The sequence below is a fragment of the Varroa jacobsoni genome, unplaced genomic scaffold (assembly GCF_002532875.2).
Source record: "Varroa jacobsoni isolate VJ856 unplaced genomic scaffold, vjacob_1.0 contig01508, whole genome shotgun sequence".
NCBI lineage: Eukaryota > Metazoa > Arthropoda > Arachnida > Mesostigmata > Varroidae > Varroa > Varroa jacobsoni.
The window spans coordinates 1,988-29,187 of record NW_019214649.1 but is presented as its reverse complement, the minus strand read 5'-3'; the positions used below and the strand labels follow the sequence as shown (position 1 = coordinate 29,187).

Genomic DNA, 27,200 nt, shown 5'->3' with positions numbered 1-27,200 from the left:
TAAAATCTAATAAAACTAAGAGTAAAAGAGTCAAATGTAGGTTCTCAAACTAGCAAGCGACGGGCGCATATATACATAACTTTGCGAAAGGGACTTTGGATATTACAATGAATATATAATTATTATTGAGTTACGGCATGCTCAACGGTGATCTCAAAAATTCTAGTACGCTAACGTGAGCCGTTTCATAAAAAAACTACGCTCCAACACTTAACTAGTAAATCTTTGAGTACCAGCTAATATTCTGTAGAACTGCCAGGTCGTTAGATAATATTCGGTACCAAAGCAGAAATGTCTATAAAGAAAAATTTATTTTTTCATTTACTGTGTTCCTTCAAAAGTTTCATAGCAAATTGCGATACGGCTGCCGCGGTCCGATCCCTGGCGGGACAATTTTGAAGGGTTTGAAAAAGCAGTTTTGAAAAATTACGTTTGGAAAAGACTCGATACTGCCAGAAAATATTCGAAGCATCAAACCGGCCGTTGTACTGTACAAAGTTCCATCATGACTATACCCCATCGATTAGCCGTTATCTGCCGACGGCTGTACAACAGTCATCAAAGATATCAAATGAAAAATTTTTGGGACATATTTAATTGTATATGGATGTAATGAATTTTCTCGGTTTGATCATTGTATGATGCAGTAAGACTAATTACTGAAATAAAACTCGATTCAAATAATTACAATAGAATAATTTTATTATAATCGTTTCAAATTCAGCTGGTATAATTTTTTTTCATTAACTATTCTATCTTTAAATTCGTGGTGTGCAAATGCCACTGATGAAGCGACCTGGTAACGTCAATCTAAATACCCCCAACACATGTGCCCAATGAGAGAAGTAGCTAACCAGATTAGGTCTCGCAGAGCAGGCTTGAAGAAACACTCATCGATATTTACCGGGCTTTTATTTGAATGATATTTACCGGAAGGGAGAGGAGGCTAAACTGGATAAGGAAGTAATCGAATCGGACAATGCAACTCACAAAAGAATCAGTCGAGCTAAAGCGAATACTTATCGAACCCGATACATTCAGGCCACCCTAGTAAATACAGAATGTGATATTATCGCCTCACATATACAGAGATCCTAGATAATGACAAACAAAAAACACTACGCATACTTACTGCTGATACCATTACACACTAATGCACCGTGTACAATCCGCAATACTCAGCTTCAGCAGAAGCCCAAGAGGTGGACGGCGCGTGCATTGCCTCTGTATTTTTCATAGACCGATAATTCGCATAAATAAGAAAATCACATGGCAAGCTCCAGTAGGGAAATGGTTAAAGACCTCCATCTCGGAGACTACCACTAATAGTAAATGGGATAATCGTGTGAATTTGTGCCTTAAATGTAGAAGTTGCTTAGACGGAACGATTGGAACTTCACTGTACTTTTCAGCTAAGCTTTGAGTGTCATAAGAATGATCATATTTGAGTGAATTTTATTTCGCCTCTATGACGCCTATGTTTGAAAGGTATGAGCACGGTGACGTCCACTATGTAGCGGCATGTCATGAAGCTTCAACGGGTTGTCCATCAAAGGTTCGTCATTGTTTTGCTAAAAGGTAGCTTGTAGAAAGGTTTTAAAGGAAGAAGAAGTAGCGGACTATATATCCATTATAACACAGTAACATTTGTCGTAACATCTGTTAGGCAAAATATTATTTATATTGTCGTTGCTTTGGGAGAGCTCAAGAAGTGCTGTTCGAAGTATTTCGTCTTGCTGAAATCAATGGTAGCCATTAAAAGAATATGGCTACGAGGATTACAGCTTCAGGGATTTTTTAGTATATGCTATATCCCCTTTTTCGTTCCTTGTTGATGCTTTTCCAAATCAAGTGTGTACGCGATATGTAACACATTCTAATAGACTTCCCTAAAGAGTCTCACTCCAAAATGAATACCGTACAAACAATGACCTCGGAGACGGTTTTCCTTTCCTAAGCACGTAACGACAGTGAAATATTCACTAGGTATTTATGAAGTTGTTTATAAAGAGCATCTGGAAAGTTGTTAGAATTGTATAAACAATTTGTCATGTCAGAATCAAGGCTCCGTCGAAGATACGACAATACGTAGAAAAAAGATGGCAGTACATGGTAAACAGGTTTGTTTCGATTGCTCCTGTTAGTCTTCTATGCTATTCTGTGGTACGTAGTGTTGATTTTATTGATTTCTTTGAAGATCGACTGCGTGAGGAAGTCCCACAAAAGTTCAATTACATAAGTGGTCAGGTCGCTAATAACGTAAACGGTCGAGAGATGAACAATAGAAAATCGCATCGTTTGTTTTCCCTTGGGCCTCGTGTCATATTAGGCCGCTTCTTAAGTAATGCATGTGTAACCTGGAGATGCCCGGTTCGGTTATGCGACCTCTATAAACAAAATATCTGCTATTGAAATAACTAATTGTTTGAACATGTTGGGACATCCAACAAAGCGATCCGTCATTGCTGTTATGCCCGTCACCAGCTGCGGTAAACCTCAGCTGGAAAGGTTTGAATTCAGTTGAGCGCAGTGGATTAGAAGTAATCGATTTCATGGCTCCACTGTACAGGTAAGTTCCTTTGCCCATTTTGGCATCTTATTTTCGCTAGTAGCTTATTAGTTAACCTATTCCATTGTTCAGCAATTTTTATTCAGGCAGGTGTGTATGATATACTGTTGGCGAGAGCTTAGGCGGCACCAACTTCTGGCTTTTTTGATCAGACACTTGGATGACTAAACCACCGAATTATGCGTGTGTGCATGAGATTCTTGCTTTCAATATACTGTGGGCCAGCCAGCTTTGCAAAGTACAGTTTCTTGAGCCACATGAGTCAAATGCGTGTACTTCTTTAGCCGTTTAGTCAACTTTACAAGACGGCGTTGGTTTTATGATTGAAATCGTCTTCTTATCATGATGAACTTTAACCTAAAAAAATTTTCCACACCTAAGAACTGTGCAACGCCTCTCCACATACGTGTTATGTATGCGTGCGGCTTTGTCTCTAAGCGCATATATATATATATATATATATATATATATATATTACAGCAAAGAAAGGTAGAAAGATAAGTCAATAGTAATGGAATAGTTTGGTATACATTGCAACTGTTATAAATTCAACAGCCGTAAAATTTGCATACCCGGCCGGTCGAATTTGAATCAGCGGATGGGTAAAAATCTTTGAGCATGATCGCTTAAAGGCTAAATAACTGAATTATCGAAAAACGAGAGACAATGTTGACGTTATATTTTATGCAGCCAACGTAACAGTATCTGATTTGAGAAAAACCGAAGAATATAGTTAGGGTTAACTAAATGAGCGAAAATATAAGAGCCACATACGTAAGTTTGTTATTCGGTTATACTTCAATCTAAGCCATCTACCAATGATACCTTGTTTGTGGGTGCTTCGCCTAAAGGACATTTCTATCATCGAGCTAACCCCAAAAACAATTATAGTTCACCTCCTGACCTACCCATCTCTCTAGTTGCTAGTTTAGCGAAATCAGCATTATCAGTACTTCTCCATGTGGAAATTTTGTTCGATGCGGTTAATTTGCTATACGCAAACCCAGTAAGTGAAGTGGCTGAATAGATAACGCTGCAAAGCCATACGCTAATTAATGCTAACAATGCTGGAAAACAGTATACGGAAGTTGCGTGGATCCGGGTCGTAGTAGAGTTAAAAAGGTCAATTTTGTCCAAAATCTAACAGCAACTTTACGGTACACAGGGAATCTGACTTACATGTTATTATAGGACTAAATCGATTGATACAGTACACTTGTAGTAAACTTCAAGATAATTATACATTGTCTAAAAGCGGTTTATTATCATCAATATCGAGGTATACAGGGCCACAGCGAAGAAGTAGACAGCCTCTAAAGCTTTAAGGCGGTACGTGAGGGACTAAAAGTCTGGACACATATGATGTCTTACATTGCGCACCTCGCGAAGGCTGCTCCAAGACACGGGTTCACCAGCGATACTTATATCACTTATACAACCAACGAGATTTTTCTGAGCAAGGAGTGCGCCCCGATCAGCGGTATAAGGTAACCCGCCTAGATACAGCGGCCCCCGAGTCATTTGCATATCGGGTGGCGTCGTAAAGTCGTCAGGCACTTTGGCGACGACAGGCCGTTCATCATCCAACTGAAGCCAAACCTGCCGAAGGCCAAACGATGCACGAATCGGATGCCAATCCCGGTTGCAATTGAGTGTTGTATTGGCTCGAAGTGTTAGAGGCATGCGAACCGATCCAATGTCAACGGCCGCGACGAGCTGAACCGAGTAAAAGGCAAATGGAAGACAAACACTGCTGTTAGGTATCCAAAGAGACCTCAGATTATTTTATTAAACACCAACTAACCAATAAAGAGGACAACTTTTCTGGAAATTAAGAATATTTTATATAATAGTTTTAAGTTAAATGGTTAGACTGAAGACGTTTTAGAAACCATGCATTTTTTTCAAGTAAACCTGCTCATCTAGAGCGCTCTAGTTGTGCCAAAATAGATAAATAATTATCATAATGCTGCTGTTCGGGTGTAAAATGTAAAAGACAAAGGAATTAGACCTCCATTCAACAAAGCCTACGTCTCAATTCGCTGTTCTGTGACATACATTTTGCGATTGTCGAATATGTCTATTTTTTTTTTTTTTTTTTATTAATATTACGACCGCATCAGCTATAAACCTAAAGAGCGTCGAGGTGTTAAGTTATGCGCCTAGACGGAGTTGATTATTTTTTGGGTAACTTGAAGAAATGGCCTTCGTCGTGAGCACGGTAAATCAGAAAGGCCTCAGATCTATATCAAATAACATTTAGAAGCTCCTGTCTAACTCATGGCAACGGTTACCCGGTTTAATACATCGGTTGTTACGTAAAATAAAAACATTTAGTCATGAATTAGCATTTTCTTTAGCAGTTAATAATATTGACTAATCGCATAGTCGCCTACGTTGACAAACCACTTGCCTTTATAAACGAACGATCAGAGCTTTAGTCAATGCAAAGCAGTAACTTGCATCAAGCGTACACGCATATGGAAAATGCACAAATGGATAAACAAAAATAGTGCTTTCGCAGATCTCATGGCCAGTGTTTCACATATCTGTATTACGTTTGAGACAAATACGTGATGACGTATGGAGGTTTGAAAAACCTACCTGTCCGTTGAAGATCTCTAACGAGAAAGTTGGTTTCTCTGTCTCAGAAGTATACGAGAGTATAACTGCGTCTTTTGCGTTCGTCTTCAGATTTAACTCAACCCGAATCGTATCCGAAAACTCAAACCGTTTTACTGAAATACGATGTAAAAATGTATGATTGCGCAAAAAATATGTTTAGTTATAACGAGAAGTTTGCTTAAATCGTGTTTGGGACAATTACCTAAGAACTTTTTTAGTCCTACTGGTAGAAAACAAGCAGAACTTTTAGGAAATGATTATAAGTCCAAACAGTGCGAGCTTAAATAAAATGGGGTGAACCTTCTAGATACTTACTGTATGTAGCGAACGCGTCACCCCGGAAATGGGCGCCACGTTTCGTCTTCGATGGACAAGGTCCGGCATTGTAGCGCGTGACCCGAGTCGATGTCTGCATGTCTATAATTTGGCCATTGAGTTCTAACTTTGAAATGCACCCATGAATTGAAGACATTGACTGGAAAGAAAGTTAACGCAATAAAAAGTACGACAACTAACCACTAAAGATGAAAAGTTACAAGTTATCGTTAATTGATGGCTATAAAGTGTTTGCTAGTTCATTCGCTCTGAAGAATAAGCTTAAGTCAAACGGTCAATACTTGTTGTAAATAAATTAAAAAGTAGCTTATTTACAACAAGTGTTGACTAAAACTAAAAGAGAAAAAATGTATAATCTACGGTGGAACACAATGCTGTATTCATTATAATTTTTCAGAACCTTCTCACGTAGTTCCAATATTTCTAGAAGCATGAAATGTACAATATTAGTAATAGAAAACCTTATGCCAAACTCAACTGACTTATTCATTTATTTCCAGTTATTGGATCGATAAGCACTTACGGGATCGGACATGAATCCACCTGTGGATAGCACGGACATTGGTAGTCCACCCACAAATAACGGGGTAGTTAACGGCATGTTGCGCTTTGCCTCCAAAAAGCCCTGTTCCACGTCGTCCACCTTTAAACTGATCGTCTCCCCGCTTTTCCTCACTGTGACCTAGAAAAATGTAAGGATCAATTATGTTTTGCGAACGTCTACGATACGGCCTCTTTGCAAAAAAATTAAAAAAGAAAAAATAAAACAATGCTCTTTGCAAAAGCCTACCGTATTCTTACTTCGATGCGAAAAACCAGTGCACACCCGCGGGAATACCACTAGCCGTTACTCAGAATACTCATGGTTATAGTTCGGTAAATCTTACTGAATCAGTACACATACCATGTGCCAGCGCTCATCCGCGAATCCGGCAGAAGAAGAGGCGACCTCCTTAAGATTTCGGTGTCTGTCTCGATGCTGTAGTACAACCTGACCACGACGCAGCAGAACTGCGATATGGTTGCCATGTTTTGAGTGCCGCAAAATAGCGAGAAGACCCGATTCGTGATGGGCTTTCATCTCAAAACGAATCGTGAAGTCGCGCCGATACTGGGCAACCTGTTCAAAAGATCATTTGTAGTAACGAACCCAGAAAAGCCTATCGCATAGGACTGCCGTTCCTTCCAATGATATTCTCCGGTGAGATCTTTTCACCTGTTCTTTTCGTAACTTCATATTTTTACTCTATGATTTTCGATATATTCCATGGTCTAACGTAACGCTCGCACCAGATTCTAAAGCCAGTGGTTGGAAAACGCTCTCTATTTCACTAATACGGTACATTTTATATAGCTTGGTTATCATCATAATTTCTTAAATCTCTTTCCTCGACAATTAACATTTATTTTTAAGAAAATAAAATATACAGCATGTCTAACGGCAAGTAAATAAGTGATGGTCTGGGCATCAGATTGCTATATTTATATTTGGCACTTATTAAACTATTTCTTATTAAAAGGCAACTTATGTAACGCTCGATCTCAACCTGTCGATCTACAAATTCTGGATGAAGCTTCCATTAGCGAATTTACCTCTATAGGATATGAGATATGCGAGTGTATGGATTCTCCGAAAGCCATTGCGTTTGGTTCGAAGCTCTCGTGTGGAGTGTTACTACATCGGCCCGGTTTTATTGAACTGTGTGAATGGCCCACGGCGTGCCAATGCTCTGTGATTTTTTCCTCTTGCAGATCACCCTAGCATAGGACAGGGAGGAATAGATATGAGATACAGATGTATTCCATACTAAGTAAAGGGTGAGGCGCCAGTATCGCTGTGGCAGGCTGCTCACAAAAATAACGCCTACTTGATGTCATTGATACCAATATCAAAATATAACTCGACTAAAATTCACAAATTGAATTTGGTAATCAATGGATGTTGCCTTTTTGTATATGTATATGTAGCAGAAAGTACGACTGGTCCAAACCTCAACATCGACGTGGCTCTTCATTTCGCGAAGTTCTCGACCGATCTTAGCATATCTGTGACTGATTGGCTCCTCAAAACCCATAATATTATCGTTGAAGATTACGTCCTTAATGACTCCCTGGAATGCCGTGTTCGTGGCCACCTGGTGCATCGTATTTAGGTCAGTTCGGCAGCCTCCGAAGAATAGACCTCCAGCTTCACCAGGGGCCTCGATATCACCAATACCCTGAAACAAATCGAAACAGTTCGTTTATCTGAAACGGTTTCTCTCCGAAAATCCCCTACTTCAATGTTTGTGCACGTTTATACACTAAACAAATGCACTTCTGACTGATATAACCATGTATTGTACATACATATTTACTACTTACCGCGGGTAGCCTGCGAGAATCATGCGTGCCAAATCGACCATCATCGACGTTGATGGTGATCTTACGAGAAACGCGATGCACAGATACCGTGTGTAGTCGTCCATCATTGTAGGTTTCTTTCGTTCGGTACTGAACCTCACCGTGGTTTTCGCCGATACCAAATTTGAAGATCAAATGGCCTTCCTTGAGGGACACTGAATAATAGTTCTACAAAAAATGCTCCGATCATTATCGACAAATACTACTTTCCTTAAAGAGCCCTGCTCCGATTTAAGTCTTATTCGTCCACGCGCAAGTCCTTAAGATATAATATTAGCTAAAAATTCTAATTCTATTGAACTATACTTCTAAACTGCATCATTTAAAGCCTGCTATATACTAGTATTATACTGTGATTGAAATAAGAAGTCCCACACCTCACGAAGGCTTCTATCCGCGCTGGATTGCGTCAAAAATGTGCTCAGCATGAGAAGGCCATCGGGCTTCTCCGTCGCGAACGTGAAGCCAAAATTTCCTTGCTCGAGTAATTTGTGGCTCTTCAATTCTACATAGTTGCCCATCACGCCATCGAAGGTGACCGATGAGATTTTCTACAATGACGACATTCAATTGAGTACACTGAAAACTTTTGAGAGTAAAAAAGAATAATGAACATAACATTTATGATCAACGAACAGACCTTGATATCGCACCCACGCTCGACACCATGAGCGACCGTGGCGAGGTCGACGCTGCTTGTATAAATTTGAATATCTTTGACGCAGCCAAGGAAAGCGTCAAGTACGACCCGGTCCGCGAAACGCGCCGTCGGGAAGACCGGTGGCACGCCGCCGAAGAATAGCTTGGCGTGACGCAGCGAGGGTAGAGCTGACTGAGCTGACGGAGGCATCTGCTCAACCAGCCGTTCGGGGATGCCGTCCTTGGGTATCACTGAGAGGATGCCGTCAAGTTGATTCTTTTCGGCAGAAATAACGGTCCATTTGCCGTCGTTATATCTCCGTTCAGTGTATAACTCAAGGTCGTGCGATCCCACCCGGAATCGAAGCACCACATGTCCATCGCGTAGGAAAATCGCGAAGTAATCACCAACGGCCTTATTTGGAGCAAAGAATAGCAACGCGTTTTCGTCCATCGTACGGAAGGTGAACTGAACGAAATAGTTTTTGTCGCGGTAGGCTGAATGCTGGTCGACAATTGAGTAACCGCTACCGCTAAATTGGAAGACTCCTAAAAATAGAACAGTTAATGTGAATGAAAGACAACTCTACAAAAGTAATGCTCTCCACTCGTATTCCAATTGGTGATGCTAGCAGTTCGATGTGACAAGCTCGATAGATCAATCCAACGCTTCTCGAGAACATTGTTGAACTGTTAAAGCTCACCTTGCTTGGCTTCTTTTGCCGGCCCCTCAAGGCAACCTCCACAACCCTTGTTCGTGTGGAAGTCCCACAGACCCACTTGTTTGCCATCAACTTTTAGGCTGGCCAGGCATCCAATAAAATTGTGAGCTACCAGTTGACGGGACGCAGATATGTTGGCCGGAATTGATCCGATGCTGTAGTACGAGCTGGCATCCATTGCGAGCTGACCACGATCTGGGCTTGTGCTGCCTGTAAAAATAAATAAAGCATCAATTTTTCTTCCATAAGCGTTGTTTAAAACTCTTATTAACACCTCTATAGATTTACTACCTCTAGAAAAAGTTTAGGCCTAGACTTTTTCTTGCAAATCACCTCTCTCTAGTTCACCGTTCAGTTACGTGTGTAATCTAATTTGTCACATGTACTTCGGTGAATTGAAGGAAACGCTTACTTAATCAATCACATATAGCAACAGATTTGCCAACCGGTGACGGTCGCTCGAACAATAAGAACCTGTCGATCATTTAATGGCGCTTACCTCTAGCCATTAAAATGAAATTGTCCTTGCGACGTTTTACGTAAAGTGAAACGACGTTCCTCGTACGCTCGACGACGATATCATACCAGTTCTGTTCTTTGTCGAATCGCGGATCGGTATTTTCAATTTTTAGCTCGTTTTCCACAGAGACGGTTTCGTCGCCAATACTCCAGCTACATTTAATTCGCCGATTCACCATCTCAACCGCAATGAAGTCATTCTTTCCGCGTGTATTGGCTGCGAGGAACAGCAGGCTATTCGCTGCCTCTGAACTGATAGAATATGTCATTTCGATTGTGTTTGAGGTTGGGAAATGCATCTGAAAAATAGCCGCGAGCATAGCTCAACTTTGATTCTTATATAGAGCCAACCTACACGTCCAACTTGTAGGTTGTATGTATCTAAGATGTAGGATACTAGAGACGTTTTTCATAGCTCATAACTGCCCTTCCACGACAGGCCTCGGCGTCTCTATTCCTATTAGTATACCTTTGTAAACTACAAGATGCTGCCTCGATAAGAATATATACACCTATAATTTACAGATCGTTGATGGCAAAAACTTCTGTCGATGTATGACATTATGACAGTGCAAACACCCATTTTTCAGTTATAACATCCACCTTGTCTGTGAGAGCGCCCTTACCAACGGACGGAAAGTTCTGTGGCACACTCCGTTATCCACGCCGTTGAGCGACACCCTAATGCTGGAGGCTTTCTGGCGCGCGTTGAGAATCTTTCGTCGGAGGGCATCGAGGTTCTCATTAAATACCTTGTCTTTGTCCTGGAAACGCCGCACCGACTCTTCAGCATTCGTCGCCATACGCATAGCCCGGCCAAGATCGATTCGCATTTGCTCGATGAACTTGTCAATATCATCTGCAACGAGCATCATCCAATTAGTTAATTCACAAACAGCATTTTTAATTTCGGATGCTTTGGCTGACCGCAATCATATGAAGATATCATATTTGACTGCCGAATGCCGACACCTCACTTCGATTATTATAGACGATCATAAACTAAATATTACAAGATCATCGCTGCTGTGCGCATCTCACTGAATCTGCGATATCTATAAACAAAACATAACAATAACAGACGAAATATCATATTGATTACCGAGGCCAGCGGATGAACCTCCGTAGAGCTCTTCGACTTTTGTCTTGATGAGCTCAATTGAGCGGATGATTTGCTGAATCCGATTGCGTGTAAATGCCACCTCGTCCTGGATAGTCTTGTGTTTGGGATCGTAAGGATCCCAATTGGTATGCATACCCAGCAGCTGATGAAGCAGTGAACGAGCTCTTTCGATTAGTCGACGAATCTCCTCTGTTAAGCGATCGCCATCAGAAAGAATGCGTTTTGAGTTTCGCAGGGAGTCATGAATGGCAGGTAACTGTGTGTCCTTCATGTTCTTCGCATCTGCCAATAGCGCCTTGCTAATTGTAAGAGATCGTTCTGCGATCTGTAAAAGACTTTCGCCGCCGCGTGGATGTGCCTTTTCATTAGCCAATTCAAACGCAACTTCAGCATCACGTACCGATGTAGCCGCTGACTGAATCTCTTCTATAAGCAGTTGGTAGATTTTGGCTGCTTCCTGTGGCTTCAATGATTGCATCGCTGTTGCCTGGAACATGCGAGCGATTCGGTCAATTTCAGCAGTCATGACTAACGAATGGTCATAGCACTTATCCACGTATTTGATGCGGTACTCTGGATTGAGGCGGTACAAAATACCGCGACGCTTTTCGACCTCGTCCGTACGCTTGACAACCGCTGTCGTGAGGCCCGGAATTTCGTCAAACTTCAGTTGAGCGTCACGGAATAATTTACGGATTTCGGCTATAGCTTCGGCCGCTTTGGAGATCAACTCAGCAGTCCTTCCACTGCCTTCACGAATAGCAGAGATCATTTTCTGCAATGGATGTTCCCAGTGACATATTATGTATATGCTGTCGGCATTTGACCATCTGCATTCTAGCTCAGTGGTATACCATTCTGGGATACGCATGTGAAAATTGTTACAGTAGTTGAAATAGGAAGTAATGCTTGAAATACTTAGGGTAAAATTAGGTGGAAGTAGAAGGCAGGGGAAGGTTTTTCCTAAAGCTACTCGTCTCAGCGCAGATATAAACGTTTGGAATTTTATTCGCTGAAAATATATATTACAGTCTTCGTTATATAAAAATAAAAAAGTCAACAGAACTTACTACGACAGTCTGGAAAACTCTCATCTGGTTGTCGATAATATCCAATGCTTCCTTAGTTGGCTGTTGGCCTCTTTCGATAATCGTGTTAAGAGCGCTGTTCAGAAGTTGTCGAAGAATCTCGAGCCGTTGTAACAGTCTGAAGATGCATTATATTAACAATCATTTATTTGATTACAACTCACTGACATTTTTTTTTCATAAAAAAGGACAGCCAATAACATATATCACTCATAATTATTATTTTACGAAATGCGTCCTGCAAAATTTAATCAATCATACAATATTTTTAACCGAATGCATTTTTACAAATGCACCCGTATGATATTTTGTAATCCCATCGGACGAGTCTATTTTTGTCTGAGCACTTTAGCCAAAAAAAAAACCAGACGTCTAGCGCAGACACGTTTTAATCTGAGCAACTGATACACTTACGCATTAAGCGAATCTTCATCGAAGACAGCATTTCTTATTCTGTCAATCAATGCCTTTGCATGACGAAGCTCTCTCATTGCCTCTTCAGGTAGGGGCTCAACAAAACGTCGAATCCCATTTACTTCCGCTAGCCACTGTTCGGCCTCATGAGACATTCGCTCAATCGCTGACGTTGGACTTCCCGGGGTAAATCCATACTTTTTCATTGCTTCAATTAAAGCTGCGGTACAAATAATCGGTTAATTACCCCTTACGATGTGTATACAATGTCCTGCAAATCTCTATATTTATAAGAAGTATTAATATAATAACTGGGTCTAGCAAAAAACATTTTAAAAATACAGTCTGACGCCACTAAGTGCTATGTACAGTTGTCACGTGGACTTTTTGCGCTACTTTTCAAACAACCAAACTAGGCATGCATTTGAATTCGCAAATGAGAAGAAGACTTATATAAATGAATCGTGTAAATATATCTATACCTTGAGTACGTTTGTATTCGTCCTCTATGTCTACCCTTTGACGTCTGTTGTCATCCCGATAGTCGTCAAGACGTTCGCGAATCTTCGGAATCGTCTGGGTGAATTTGTTGTGCAGCTGGAAGCTAATCGCAGAAATGCGGCTCTCCATATTGATGGAAAACAACGACTCACGTAGAATACCTTCTGCCTCCAAAATCTGGTACTTGTACTCCTCCATAACGTTCTTGGTTCGGCGTAGCGAATCGTTAAGACGCAACAAATTGTACCACGGAGCCTTTAAGAGCTCGTTGATGTCAATATGATTCAGCCAATCGAACATTTGCTCGATTTCGTCTAGGAGAGCGCCACTACATGTGTCATCGCACGCTGCCGATTGAAAGACGGGACGATATCGCGTATTACTTATTTTTACTTTTATTTTGCCTAATTGTTCGGCAATTTTTGTTTTGCTATTTCCGTGTTCTATCATCCACCCACTTATTTGAGAAGTTTATCGTTCAGAACTGTACTTACATTGACAGCCAAATTCTGTGAAAACGTGCCTCCGCGGGCAGATAGTACACTGTCTGCCAGAAATTCCTGGTAAGCATGGGCATTGACCAGTGCGTTTGTCGCAGACGCCTTCTTGAATTGTTCCGTACGGATTACAATTACAGGGCTCACATTTCCCGTCAACCATATTCGGATCACCGTAATAACCGTCCGCACATCTATCACGGAAAAATTCGCATGGTCGTTGGAAATGTCCTTTAGTGAGGTTTTACTCAAAAATACATTTTGCAACCAAGTCAATGTGATATAAAACAATATGAACAGCCGCGCTTGGACTTAATTTATGTGTTTAGTTAACTTTAAATGACAGCTTGACCACAAGAAGCTCGTACTGATAGTCATACATGAGTATGGAGGGAAAATGCAGAGCAGCGCTCGGACGTACATTTCGCAGCGTATTCCGGTGTAGCCTTTCTGACAGTTACTACACACGTATTTTGTGTAATCGTCACCTCGGAATTCGCAGGTGTCGGAGAACGAATTGTCTGGCCTAGGACAGGCACAAGGGTTGCAAGAAATTCCACGTACGGGATCACCGTAGAATCCTGGCGCACACTTTTCGCAGTGGTCGCCAACGGTATTTCCTCGACAATCCTAGAATATTCAAGAGAAACTTCTTGTAGCCGTTCCCTTTTTCGTCTATCGCTTTTCATTTCTCTTCGTTTTTGGTTAATATTTTTCGTTTAGCGGCGGTTAAGTGTTGCATAGTATTAAGAACCTCTCCGGTCAACAAGACCGTCATCACGGTGTTGTCTGGGTTACAAAGTTTTAACTTGAGTTAGCTCTTTAGAAATGACTATGTTGGCTAGAGAAGAAACGAATTGGCGATATCGATCGTTTGGCACAGCCAACATCCTGCCGAAGTAACTTAATCCATTTGAATCCAAGTCAAGTAAAAAAATATGGGTACATCCGTCCCATGTAGCCTTCTTCAAAAGAGGCTTAAGGCGGCCTTCGTCGAATTTGAAAAACTTACTGTAATCTGTTGTTTAGGTAAAAAAAGTCTGTTTTGAAACTCAGTTAGCCACTTTTTGACAAGAAAGCGTTTTCCAACGACATATAACATAAAGCCAAAGCAAGCGAAATAACAAGCAGAAGCGGCCATTTCTTTTTTTCCATCCTAATAAACTAGGTGATAACGAAGTAGATTCGGCTGATAATAACTTACTGAGATTATAATAATGTGCTCGTTACAGTTTCGAAATGAGGCGGATAACCAAACACCAACTTACAATGCAAATACCGGTTTCCTGCTCGCATTCATCCGCCATTCCGTTACATGCGCAGGGCTCAGCCCATCCGACGAGGTCCAGGATTTCCTTGCTATCAAGGAAATTTGGCTTGCGTTTGCGATAATACCCAGGGGCGGGATCTTGGCACGACGACGCTGTGTATTCTCTAGGGCAATACCCCAGTTCTACGCCGTGGGCAAGCCTGGGAAGAACGCCTTGAGCTGTAAAATAAATACAAAAAACTTGAGCCACTTGACGATGGTTTTATCCTACATAAATTTAATCGCAGCTTATTTATTGCTACTATATTCTGACTCAAGCGGATTCGGAACCACAAATCCAATTCCTCATAGTAGCAGTGTCCACTTACCTTGATCCTCTGGCACGGCGAACTCTAGAACAACGTCCTCAAGGCTGGCAGACCTTACATCAGCCCCTTCGGTAGCTCGGATAAGCCAGTGGTCGATTTTCTGTAACGCGACCATCATCATGGCGCGCGTTACATTGACTCGCGGGTTATCTAGATCAATCCATTCGTCTTCATGCAGCCTCACACTATAATAACCGCTGGTAAAAGGTCGATCTCCCTTAGGTGGACGATGGGCAAGCCTCAAGCGGTAGTTGCCAAAGATCACAATTAGTGCATTGTTTTCAAGAACACGATCGGGGAACAATTCGCCTTGTCTTGCGGTTTTCTTAAATTTAAGCCGACCATTGTAGGCACGGACCTTGTCTCCAAGAAATTGTTTTGGAAGTTCCCAGTACAAAGGCTGACTTAACATGAACGGAACCTCGATAACGACATTGGTTCGATTAACCGGCAGTGGGATATGGGTGTAACCTTCACGAGAAGGTAACGACTTGTCTGGAGATCCTCCGAGTTTCACAACGGCCTCATAAGGGATGATCATATCTATCTCACTCCACACGTACGGTGATTGTGTGCATTTCGGTGGATACATCCTACCGAACACGAAGCACTCTGTGCAGCCCTTTGTATTTTCGTACTGCAGGGCAAAAGCGCCCGGCTTACAGGTATCGCACTTTGTTCCTTCTACGTTATCCCTGCAGTGACAGTAACCGTCGTCGTCGCATCCGCAGACGCCTGCAATGGTTTATTTCGTAAGAAGACATGATGCAGTATAGCAACGTTTCGCATTATAAATGTACGTAATTTTCATGTACACCGGCTTGCTCGGTAAATAATATAACTAAATTATATAAAGTCATAAAGTCCTATAGTTTATGTATATATAGTATATAGTCCAATGGTATCACTTGAATTGATGCCAGCCAAATTAAACATACTAAATACTAGCTTGGAAGGAAGATGCTAGCTCTTTCAGCCTACTATTTTTAAGAGTTCGATCACTGTATGATCTAATATGATCAATATCTATTGAAGTTTCTACCGTCTTGACATTGATCAGGCAAGGTCCCATCAATGTTGCATTCACACTTGCGGCAATGCGGAAAGCCATAATGTCCAAAAGTGCATTTGTCGCATTTGAGGCCCTCGAAGCCCTCTTTGCAGCGGCACTGGCCTTGCGAATTGCAGTTTTTACTAAGAGAACCAACAGGATTACAATCGCAAGGACGGCAGCCCTCTTGCGGCACATAACCGTAGTATGCCTCTTTGCAACGAGAACAGTCTGGTCCCCCAGTGTTTTTGGGGCAGATACAGCGACCCGTTTCTTCATCACAAACGTGACCCGGTGCATCACACGGCTCACAGGCTGAAATAAAAAAGCGTCTTTTATATTTCAAAGAAACTGTCAATCTTGAAATTTTAATGTTGTAATCATATAGTACCTTTTTATATAGCGAAAATCTTATGTTGGAACAATCGTGCACGACTAATGTGCGCTATTTCACATATGAAAACGATCGTTTGCAGCCTTGCCCTCAAAGGTCAATGTTCATTTTTTCATGTTGAACCCTAATAGCTACTTACGATGACATCCATGAGGCCCAAATTTCCGGTGATTGGGCAGACAGATGTCGCATTTTTTTCCTCCGACGCCGGGCTTACAATCGCATTGACCAGTGCGTACGTCACAGCGAACTCCAAGGGAACCCATTGAATTGCATAAACAAGGTTCGCATCCAGCACCAGTTTGGACGTTCCAATAGCCATCTTCGCACCAATCACAACGACGCCCAATTACGTGAGGATAACATTTGCATTGGCCTGTATCCACATCACACTGTTGCTCGCTTGAACCGGGCGGGTGACAGTCGCAGACTAACAGAGCGGGTAAATAAGGATTTGACGATTATAATTCTTAATAAACCGTGATAATGATATATATATATACATTAATGGAAGTAATCTACATGCCAAAAGAACCTTGATAGTAAACTATTTTTTACTAAGGGTGCTTGCTAGCAAAGCGCTGCATATCATGCAGATGACTATATCTTTATGATGTAAATATAAATTTATTCTTATTATATATTATATGTATAAATATGACGCGTCTGTTGTAAAAGACAAATATAATTCTAAGTAAAATTCACTGCAATTATCTAACAATGAAATTTGTTCATTTTTTCTACCCACATTTACAGCCCGACATCGAAAATCCGTAGTGAAGGTTTTTACACTGATCGCAATACCTTCCAAAAACACCGTCTTTGCACACGCAATGTCCCGTATAGGGATCACATATGATCGTATTGCTTCCGATAGTGTTGCATTTACACTCGACACAACCCTGCGCGATATCTCCATAGCCTGACTCACAAGTACGGCACGTCCTTCCGCCAAAGCCGGGTTTACAGGGGCATTGGCCGCCCACTGGATCGCACTGCGCATCCAGCGAACCGACAGGGTCGCATTCGCAAGCTGAAAATTGATCATCACGGAAATATACTAGTTTATGACTAAGTCACATCCGGAACACGATCTCCACGGTGCTGCTTAATTTGCCAATCAAATCAATGGTGACCTCGTGCTTTCAACTAAAATTTCTAGCATCAAATACTACTCTACACTCACCTTTGCAATCAGGCAGCTTTGGGTTTCCGTAAAAAAGTTTCTTGCAACGAGAGCAGTTCCAGCCTTCCGTGTTGCCGAGACAATAGTTGCAGAAGCCGGTACGATGGTCACACCAGCCTGGACGACTTTTATCAACGTTTTGTCCGCACTGACACGGTTGACATTTACCGCCTATAATGGTAGGGTTACCAAAATATCCTTCTGCGCAGCGCTCACAATGCCGACCGGTGTAGCCCACAACGCAGTTTATGCACTCATACTCTGAAATAAGGCAAATGTTTACATCACAAAAAGTTTTTTCACCATGTATGCTTAGTATTTCAAAAAACGATTGCAGCGTAACGTAATATTATCGGATAGCCATTATCGATTACACGCAAGTAAGTATTTACCGGTTTGCGAGATTGATTTGCAGCCATCGGCAAAGTTGTTGCTGGAGATTGAGAGAGGACAGGCACACGGTTTACAATCATCTTCTTTGCCGATCGTAGCGTCACCGTAATAACCCGGCTCACACCGCTCACAGTGAAGTCCGATTGTATTATGAAGACACGGACCACATTTGGCGGTAAAAGCATCACAGCTGTCGACATGGTTATGACACGGGCACCTTTCGCAGACTCCATTAGCAAGTGTGTTGTTCACTCGGCGATAGCCTTTAGCACAACGCTCGCACGAATATCCCTCGTAGCCCTCAGGGCACAAACAGTGTTCGAGAAACGTTGCCCGTTCCACGCTCTTCACTTCTGTGCTTGCTACCGGCATTGAAGCATTATGCAGCCTAAAAAAATGGAAATCAAACAAGTCGCGAGCTCAGTAAACCAACAGCAAAAGGTATCTCAAACTGCTTTTTGCATCCTCAGCCTAACGAAAGGCTGAACTAGGCCTTGCGCATTTAGACGCGAGGTTAAAACAATCAAAACTTTGGAAATCTGCCTGCAATCTACTGAGGGTGCTTACCATCCTGCGTATTGTCCCTTGTGGTATCTTGCGCGGATATAGAAATCCTTCAGATCGTAGAGGACAGCAGTGAAATCCTGTCGCGAAACTGGTTCATCGTCCAGAGTACCACGCTCCGGATCAGAGATATAAAAGAAGCCATGCTCGCGGAGAGGAGTCTGAATGTGGTACTGACCTAGTTCATCCTTCGGTTCTATAATAAATGACAGAAAAAGAAGTATTTCTTCGCGTCCTACATCGATAACTTATAGTCTTATGTACATTTAATCGAATTCAACGTGTCTTAGCGAAATGTATAAATTGGCTCAGAAGCTGACATACATTGTTTGTATTAATATTTTTCATTAACTAAGAAACTCTTATTAACCGACGATGTCTAACATCAGTAATCCTGCGTGCGGTTTTGCGTATATAATAATAATTCGCTTTAGTCTGTTCACTTCCGGTTACCAGTGTACAACTAAGGTGACACGATACTGACTAACATCCGAAGATTGGGCTCCGATAAGTTTCCCGTTCTGTCCTCGGAGGACGATGTCAGCCCGCTTATCCAAGAAGCCTCCCTCCGAGACGTCTCCTCGAGAAGGTTCGAATGAGACCTTTACGTCCAGAGCAGCCCCGTACGAATTTAACTACACGTTTTTGGCAAAATAATATCGCATGTTTAGAGAGCTGAAGTAATCATCATGAAATGGGCGCTAGTTTAGCCAAGTTATAAGTTAATGCGTGATATTATAGTGCATAAATACATGCATTCTGAGGACTCCAGAACGTAATTCCGACTCTCTGCGTTATGGAGTAATAAATTAGGTGATAATGATAGAAATAAAAAAGGACTTTACACTTGTCCTCAAGCACATCTGTAAATTAGAGGCTAATTTCATTTACCTTCGCCCCGGTGTATTCATCTGGCGCTTTCCAGTAAAACACCTTGTCGCTTGGTTCAAAGCTGATTAAGTCCATAAGCGCCTCACGAGTTGACCCAGGAAAGTCCTCACTGGCATGGGTGGGCACGCTTTGCGCGTTCTTCAGATCCGTCACCTTCCAGTGGGCCGGTTCGTGCTGAATCACTCGGACCGGTAGGCTGCTTTCTTCACAACGATTTGTTATACCAAAGCAATAACATTCGGCACAGCCATTCGGATTGTTGAAGTTCAGGTCGTAAAAGCCCGGCTTGCATACATTGCACCGCAGATCTTTCACATGTAACTGTTCATTTGACGATAGAAATTAATCGGTGTACCAAATACGCTACATTAATTATTAGTGATAGCAGTAGAAGCGATAATCGCAGAAAATTGTTTGTTGTATAGCGATAAAATGACCGAATCTGGCCATAGATAACCACGTTGTGCCCCACGGCAGATGTATAAGATAGCTTGAAAACAATTTCAATATAGTAGGAGTAAAAGAAGACACAAAAGGCAGCAGAGTGAAACAAAAATCTCTGGCCAATTTGAGAAAAAAATAACATGTATTGTCCCTTCCCTTGTCCAAGTCTGTATGCATTATAAAAAGTATTCAATACAGAGAGCATTTGTACCTTGCACCAGCAGTTATCGCTTTCGCAATCGTTAATAACAGCTCCGCGCGGATCGCAGCTGCATTCTTCACATTGAGACCCGCTTCGACGATAGCCGATTTCGCACTGTGAGCAGTCTTGACCCGTGTAACCTGCTGCGCAAATGCAGTCTCCCGCTATCTAGACGTAGATTAGAGATAAGGCAAAAGAAATTTCTAAAATGTATTGAACAGAAACGGCAGTAGCGATTAACTGTTCATGTGGCAAAACTGGCAGCAATTATGAGAGACCGTTGATTTTTTCACCGTAAAAGCATGGGCTGGGAAGCTCATCGACAGCGTAACATTGCTGGCACAAGCCAAGTCTGCATAAGTCTCGAGTCTCTGGAAGCTTTACAAAATAAAATACTTCACGAAGGCTTTTCGTGGAATAAAGTACCTCCATGGTAAGGACAGAATGATACAAAGCTTGGAGAACACATGTGGGGGTCAAGTAGCTAGGAGGCAGGACGTGCTCACCCCGCGGGTTTCGCGATAGTATTCAAACAGACTTCAGAACCAGAAGCTGTCAGGCACTCTAGATCGAGAGTCGGCCAAGAAAAAAAATATAAAACTATTTTTATCCATATTAATATATTTATATATACATTATCTTATACAGTCACGCAATACTAAAGCAGTAACACGCAAACCACCTACAAAAACCTACCTTGCCTTCATAAAAGCTGTCTCGAACACAGTCCCCAGTGGAGCCCTCCTTTCCGCAACTGCATGGGATACAGTCATCCTCAGGTTTCATATCGGCGCTTCGATAGAAACCAAATTTGCATCGTTCACAGTGCTCACCTTCAGTGTTACCCTGGCATCGGATGCACACAGAGCGGCCCCTCTCGTCAAAACGGCACTCCGTCGCATGACCGGTACACTCACACACTATCAGAAGAAAGAAACATAGAATGAGAAACAAATCATGATTTTTTCATATTTCTAGATTGTACTTTTTCGATATCCACAATGGTGCAGCACAATCGAATGAGTCGCTCGTGCGCGCCTTCAGACACTTACATGAGCAGGTATCATTTCGAGCCCAGGGTTTAGCGGCAAACGTAGGACAGCACTGATCGCAATGCTTGCCACAGGTGTTATGCTCACATTGGCATCGCATTTGACCGGAGTTCCCGTCAGGAATGCATCGTGACGCATGGCCATTGCACACACAGCGGCCGCGAATCTCAACGTCGCTGATCGCGTAGAAAAACTGTGGTATGCATTTGAGGTAGTACATAACTTTAACGACTTAACAGTATTAGCATGTTCTGAAGAACCTTTAGAATCAAAAAACCTGATTGCCTACCCAAAAGATAGCAACTTTTAATTGACGATCCCATTGAAGCGCTCGGTTTATTAAATGTTGACTCTCGAAGGCTATAAGCAAAATGATTCTACAGTTGCTCGTTTAGAACGTTATTACATTAACACAAACAAATTCAAAGTACCTCTTTGCCGTCTCGTCCAAGCTTTATGGGATGCGTGAGCCTTTTGCGGTCACCGCTGGCTATGGGCGCCAGAAGCTTTTGCATTCGGATGCGAATATATTTCGCTTGCATGAAACGTCGAAGAGATTCAGCATTAGCATGTTCGCCCGGCCGTCCTTTGCTGGTCTCAAAGAAGGCCATCTGGTTACTGCCTGGCGTGGAAAAATACTCGGTACATATGACTTGATCATCGAACTGATACGACGGGAAATCTGAAATGGAAAAAGGCAGAGTCCTAATATCTAGTCATTAATAGGTCAGTTCGCGTAACTTGGTTCTGAAAGGATGGATCAGCATCTACCGTGATTTCAAAGGAATGAACTAACAAACTGAATAGTGAAGAAACAAATTGCTTGGGAAAGGGCTTCGCACGAATGCCTTTCGTTCTTATCGATTGCTGGTAATATATGATGGTAATTGATGATTGCTTACTTGGAGTTGGATTGACCCTGTAGGCCTCCCAACATTCCATGTTTGATGTAGCATGATATTGCCACGGATAGAAGGTAGCCCCATCGACAGACTTTTCAAGAATCCAGTTCCCTGGCCGGTGGTTGTTGTGAGCACGCAAAATTACCTCTGTTACCTCATAAAGCTGTGAACAGTAGAAATCATACTGTAATGTTTTCGAGCTTTCGGTATTGTACCTGTCAAAAATAACCCACTTGAATACCCAACTACTGGGCAAGATCTCCGTAATGATCATAAAAGTGCCTCGAAAGGCGAACTATATAATAACAATGATCAAATGTTGACGTTCCTCTATAATTCGGTACATTAGTAATTTTGACAGTCTGTCAATGGTAGACTTACTTCGTTTAAATTAATGGTTATCGTGACCCAGTTGTAGTCGCCTTCGTGCATCGACGGACTTTGCCACCACGTGTCTCGTCTCCCATCGAGGATATCCGACACAGAATGGCGATTATCTCCCTCGTCACAAATTTTGCACACGGAACCAAACTCAGACGAATAACAAAACGTTTTCGGGCCAGATTTACCTTTAATCCACATCAAGCAAAAGATATTTGAATTGAGTGAAAATATGGTTCACGTTAATACTTTCTACATTCTCGTAGTGGGCGTTTGCTACTGGTTTCAAGAAGCGGAACTCACGAGAAAATGCTAGAGAATTAGCAGCGACAAGTCTATGGGTGTACTCCATGAAGAGTAGTATGTATTTGATTTTGAGATAACCGAAATGTGTTCCTGCAGTCATAACATCTACTAAACTTAAGGACACGTGAGTAGGCCTAGGTTCGAATAGCCATAGACAGATTTCGTTTCGTATTGGGGGCCAGCCATATGAAGCAATGCTTAACAACAATACCGGATGTAAAATTTGAAATATTTGGTCAGTTTCGTAAGCAATCAATCACACGGATGGAACGATCAATAGTCAACTTTTTAGGCAAAAAGGACACCTTCCTTAGCATTATCACAAAGCCGATAATGATAACTATATAAAATGCCTTCTCCAGGATCAGTCAAGGTTAACTATTCGTAAAGGATATCCGAAAATGAAAGCTAATCGTTCACCACACGCAATCTTTCCTAATTTAAACGGTCTACAAAATTAATATATTCAAGTTTACTTACCGCATGTTGCGTTCGCTTTCGCAGTGGCTCGAAGATGAAGTTCCTGAACTTCAGGAAACAGCTCTTGAAATCCTTTAGCTGAACCTGAAGTAGCCAGAGATACAATGGATTGCGAAATAAATCATTGTAACCAGCCGTGTAATTCACATGCATTGTTTGACCAATCCAGAGCCACGACACGTTCGACAAATGATACAGTGGGTCTGATTAACGTCGCTCAATAGACACGAGTAATAGCAATACAGAATTCTACTTTTTTATTTGTATCTATTAAAGGTGCATGTAGCAGGTAATTTTGTAAAAGGCGGACGGATGGAACGGTGTTGTGAAAACATCTTGCAAACTATATCACAAGTCAGCTTTTAGTGATTTCTTCGATGCTCATTGATTCTAGTTTTATTATACTAAGTATATATCTTCTATCAAATAGCGCCTTAGTTTTTGCTGAAAAGCTTCCAGCAAATTTTCAGATCTTTTTCATCCGAAAATTTTTAGGTGCTGCCGCGAACTTATTGCTCCGATGGTAACGAAAATGTTCTCAAAATAATTTTAGAGGCCGTAAATTATACATTTTTTAGAAGAGTGTGTGGAAGACTAGGGCGTTCCGGTATGATGCTTTGTGGAATATTTTCATATTCACGGAAAACAGAGTCCTAACATAATTTCAGAAATGGCCCCTGAAAAATGCCGAGGCATTCAATTCATTTTTACGGGAGCATGCACGGATATACAAGCTCCATACAAAAAAAGCGAAAGAAAACATGCTTGCGGAGTATGCAGGGGTACAACTTAATTTCAGGAAGACTTTTAAGGTAGTACACAGACTGTTTCTCATTTCAACCAGATGGCCAATTCATCTTTAAAGATTACACATGAAAGTTTTATTTTCACTGGCCATTTGACGATATTCCTTCCAAACCGCAACGAAGTTACTAAGGGTTTAGTTGGATCAACCTAGAGAGTCCCTTGGGTTTTTTCAGCATTAATTTTAATCTAATTCTTTTGAGTGCTTCTGAGGCAATCTGCAAGCTCTCTATAACTCAAAATAAGAGGATCGTCCGCATATTTACATGTACACCAATCTTGACTCAAGCTGATTCCTCCAGTGTTATTTATAACGTAAACATACGAGCGCAAAAAAATCAATATAATAATACTGTATTAGTGCGGTGCGCATACACTAACAGTTAAAGTAGAACTCAAGTGATTTCTACGTATGTTGACATACGTCAGTAATTAAGACCCAAGGACATCGGACGCAATACGGAGTCCCCAAAAATTTCATAGGTACAAGTTATTTAAGCAACGCACTTGCCCTAATGCTATCGAAGTTTCGTCGGAACGTTATGCTATCTAGTGTTTGCCTAAAATCTGTGCCACAGTTACTTCTAGTACCGAAATGGTTTTTAGTATATATGCTTGTCATCCTTCATCTACCGTGACTTCTGCTTTATATAGAGCATTTCTGAAACCTTTTCGAGAATCTTACTGATACGCTTAATAATAGGTCCTGCCGTACAAGTGGTAGGGACCACCTTTAAATGACTATAGATAAATGGCCTGTTTTCCTTCAAACATCTTCTAGCATTATAGGACGTCTCTGTAGTTGTATAGCACAATATTTACAATCGCCTCCGGGAACTTGTTGTCCTCAGACGACAAAGAGCAACGCAGGCATATATCACGTCGATTCTGTTTTTTTACATGCGCGCCTGAATACGAAAAACTTTCCACGTGCATAAAGAGCCCCGAAAGGTGGCTAAAAAGTAGGTAGAAGGTCGTTAAAAATCGTAGGTAAAAGTACGTTAAAAATCATCCAGATGTTAAAGCAGTTGTGTAGGCAACACGTTACCTACACAACCGCTTTAACTATATTCTAGCAACTTAGAAATCAACAAAACTACGAAACACTGAAAAAAACGAAATATCCCGAACTTAGAGTTCAAAATCAAAATTTTCTTTAGGAAAAGGATATGATTTCTATATCGATTGCGCATCATCTACTTGCGCTTGTAATCATCTACAGCATTACCGTCTCCCAACTATCGAAAACTTGCGAAGGGTTTGCCGTTATGCTGTCGAGGCAACCTGTAGACCTGAAAGAGCTTTCAAGTTTAAATATAAACCTGTCTTAAAAACGCAGAGAGGAAGAAAAGGAGCGAAGGCGAAGATTTTCCATACTGAATGCCCGTGTTTTTTTGCAATTTTTCTACTGGAATGTCGCCATGCCTATATGAGCATTTTCACCTTTTTATTTTTATTTCGCCTAGCTGGCCTAGGCATATTGATTAATTATAGCATATTCTATATGCACCAATGGGTCATGGTGGTTATACTTTCGCCAACGACGACTTGAACGTTGTCTTGTACACCCGGAAACATTATATGATCTATTTGCATGATATACTTTGAATCAACATAAATTTTATTATGATTGTCTAAGAAATCTCAATTAGCTATTTTCACATACCATATCCAATTTCACTTACTTCCACTAACCTGACACACAGTAATCTAAATAAGGAGCACTGCATCGTTTAGTTAGAGGGTTATGTTTTTGTACGCTGAACCAAACAGAGACAATGGTATAACACATGCATGCATCAGAAGCCGAAACGTAGAACGATCAGTGAAGTCACCGTGAGCTGTAAGCTACAGAACCACCGTTCGTTACCCCTCCATTTATCTGCTCTGTCGTAGCGAAGACTATCTTCACTTCTACAGTACAGAATCGGCCATATATGGAAGGCCGTCATTGCCTGTCTACCCACGCCTTTTATCGCATCGGGCGGGCGCCTCGTCAAATCAGATTCGCGCAACTGTAAAATAGCGATCGAAGCTCGACCCTACACTAACTCAGGAACTCTCTATGAAATCGACTATAGATCAGCACTAGCTAAGCAAATGGACATGGTAAGAAGACAATGGAACCGAATTTGTCTCTTTTGTAGTCATTTTAAACTGATTAGAATAGTTCGCAATTAGTTTCGAATGAAACGACGTACGGTCGTTGGTACGCCAAAAATTATTGAAGTTAAACGGTCATATTTTTTTATATTCAGTTATATTTAGAAGTCTACTAGAATCATAAAAAGCCTCCTTGTGTCAAAACAGCGGCAAAACTTTAATGAATTGCATATTGGTAGATGTAGGATTCAGGAAAATTTAACTTGGTTAGGATCTACCTTAGTTTATCGTTCCAGACATAATGAGATTTTTAATCACTCAGAAATTATTGAGACGACGATGACCGTAGCCAATGCACTTAAATAATTACAAGACAAATTAAGCGTAAAATATGCGAATCACTAAGAAGTGGATTCATCCGAAGTGCGATTTTAATCATTCGATAAGAAGTTTATAGCCACATGTTCACCCTTCCGAAGGACAAACTTATTTAGTACCGACGTGGAGGCGCACGAAGTGTTGCTGACGAACTATTCTTTCTGATGCGACTAATCAAGGGTCACGTGGGGAACTTAACACAATTCACATGTGATGCAAATAGACCTTGAAATGAGTTCATCTGAGGCTTGCTTAACTTGAACGAAACGAAAGCATTTTCACAACCCATAGGCGGAAAAGTACTTTTCTAACAAAGAAGTATATCTGTACTTTTCAATGGTTTTCTGCTTTGCCCTTCTAAATATTTTGCTCGCTCTATATGAGTTACTTTAAATCAGATCACATGAAATTTCGAGCCAATCAGCGGCAAAAAAAATGTCTACTTACTTGGCAGTAGTAAGAGCGCACAAACACAAATGTATAGAAAAGGTACCAGTATCCGAGGTTGTATCAGGCCTTTATTGGGTTGAAGCCGGCCTGATGGCATGCTGAATGCTGGGATACGGCGATCGTTTTCTTGCGCACTTCAGATTGC

General features: G+C 41.4%; 1 protein-coding gene and 1 long non-coding RNA gene across 6 annotated transcripts; one reads left to right on the top strand and one right to left on the bottom strand.

Annotated features, from left to right (window-relative positions):
- On the top strand, positions 1-6,314 carry LOC147751900 (uncharacterized). 5 transcript variants are annotated; one of them, XR_015315597.1, is made up of 3 exons: positions 693-1,555; positions 2,453-2,569; positions 6,031-6,314. It is a non-coding gene; the product is annotated as an uncharacterized LOC147751900 (long non-coding RNA). The 5 variants fall into 5 exon arrangements; XR_015315598.1 differs by lacking the exon at positions 6,031-6,314 and adding an exon at positions 3,857-3,986 and having other exon boundaries at positions 694-1,555; XR_015315599.1 differs by lacking the exon at positions 693-1,555 and adding an exon at positions 1,562-2,120.
- Positions 3,792-27,200, bottom strand: wb (wing blister). The gene is made up of 37 exons (XM_022853241.2): positions 27,053-27,200; positions 23,321-23,404; positions 22,535-22,722; positions 22,154-22,316; positions 21,683-21,933; positions 21,252-21,444; positions 20,896-21,119; positions 20,209-20,367; positions 19,554-19,874; positions 19,147-19,297; positions 18,666-18,858; positions 18,098-18,486; positions 17,706-17,966; positions 17,268-17,552; positions 16,659-16,949; positions 16,117-16,440; positions 15,075-15,809; positions 14,705-14,925; positions 13,858-14,066; positions 13,434-13,630; positions 12,921-13,286; positions 12,439-12,658; positions 12,007-12,142; positions 10,916-11,711; positions 10,440-10,672; positions 9,794-10,112; positions 9,277-9,504; positions 8,574-9,121; positions 8,311-8,484; positions 7,895-8,101; positions 7,522-7,749; positions 7,124-7,288; positions 6,435-6,650; positions 6,054-6,212; positions 5,510-5,669; positions 5,174-5,307; positions 3,792-4,285 (listed from the first exon to the last, which is right to left on the bottom strand). Exons 1-37 carry the CDS (start codon positions 27,150-27,152, stop codon positions 3,911-3,913), a joined length of 9,603 nt encoding a protein of 3,200 aa, XP_022708976.1. The 5' UTR covers positions 27,153-27,200; the 3' UTR covers positions 3,792-3,910.

Excerpts from the sequence above, each read along its gene's own strand:
- wb (XM_022853241.2), bottom strand. The coding sequence starts at position 27,152 with ATGCCATCAGGCCGGCTTCAACCCAATAAAGGCCTGATACAACCTCGG. Across the intron at positions 23,405-27,052 it reads TGCGCTCTTACTACTGCCAA|GTTCAGCTAAAGGATTTCAA; the intron begins GTAAGTAGACAT and ends TGGCTACTTCAG. Across the intron at positions 18,859-19,146 it reads AGCCCAATCTTCGGATGTTA|AACCGAAGGATGAACTAGGT; the intron begins GTCAGTATCGTG and ends CATTTATTATAG.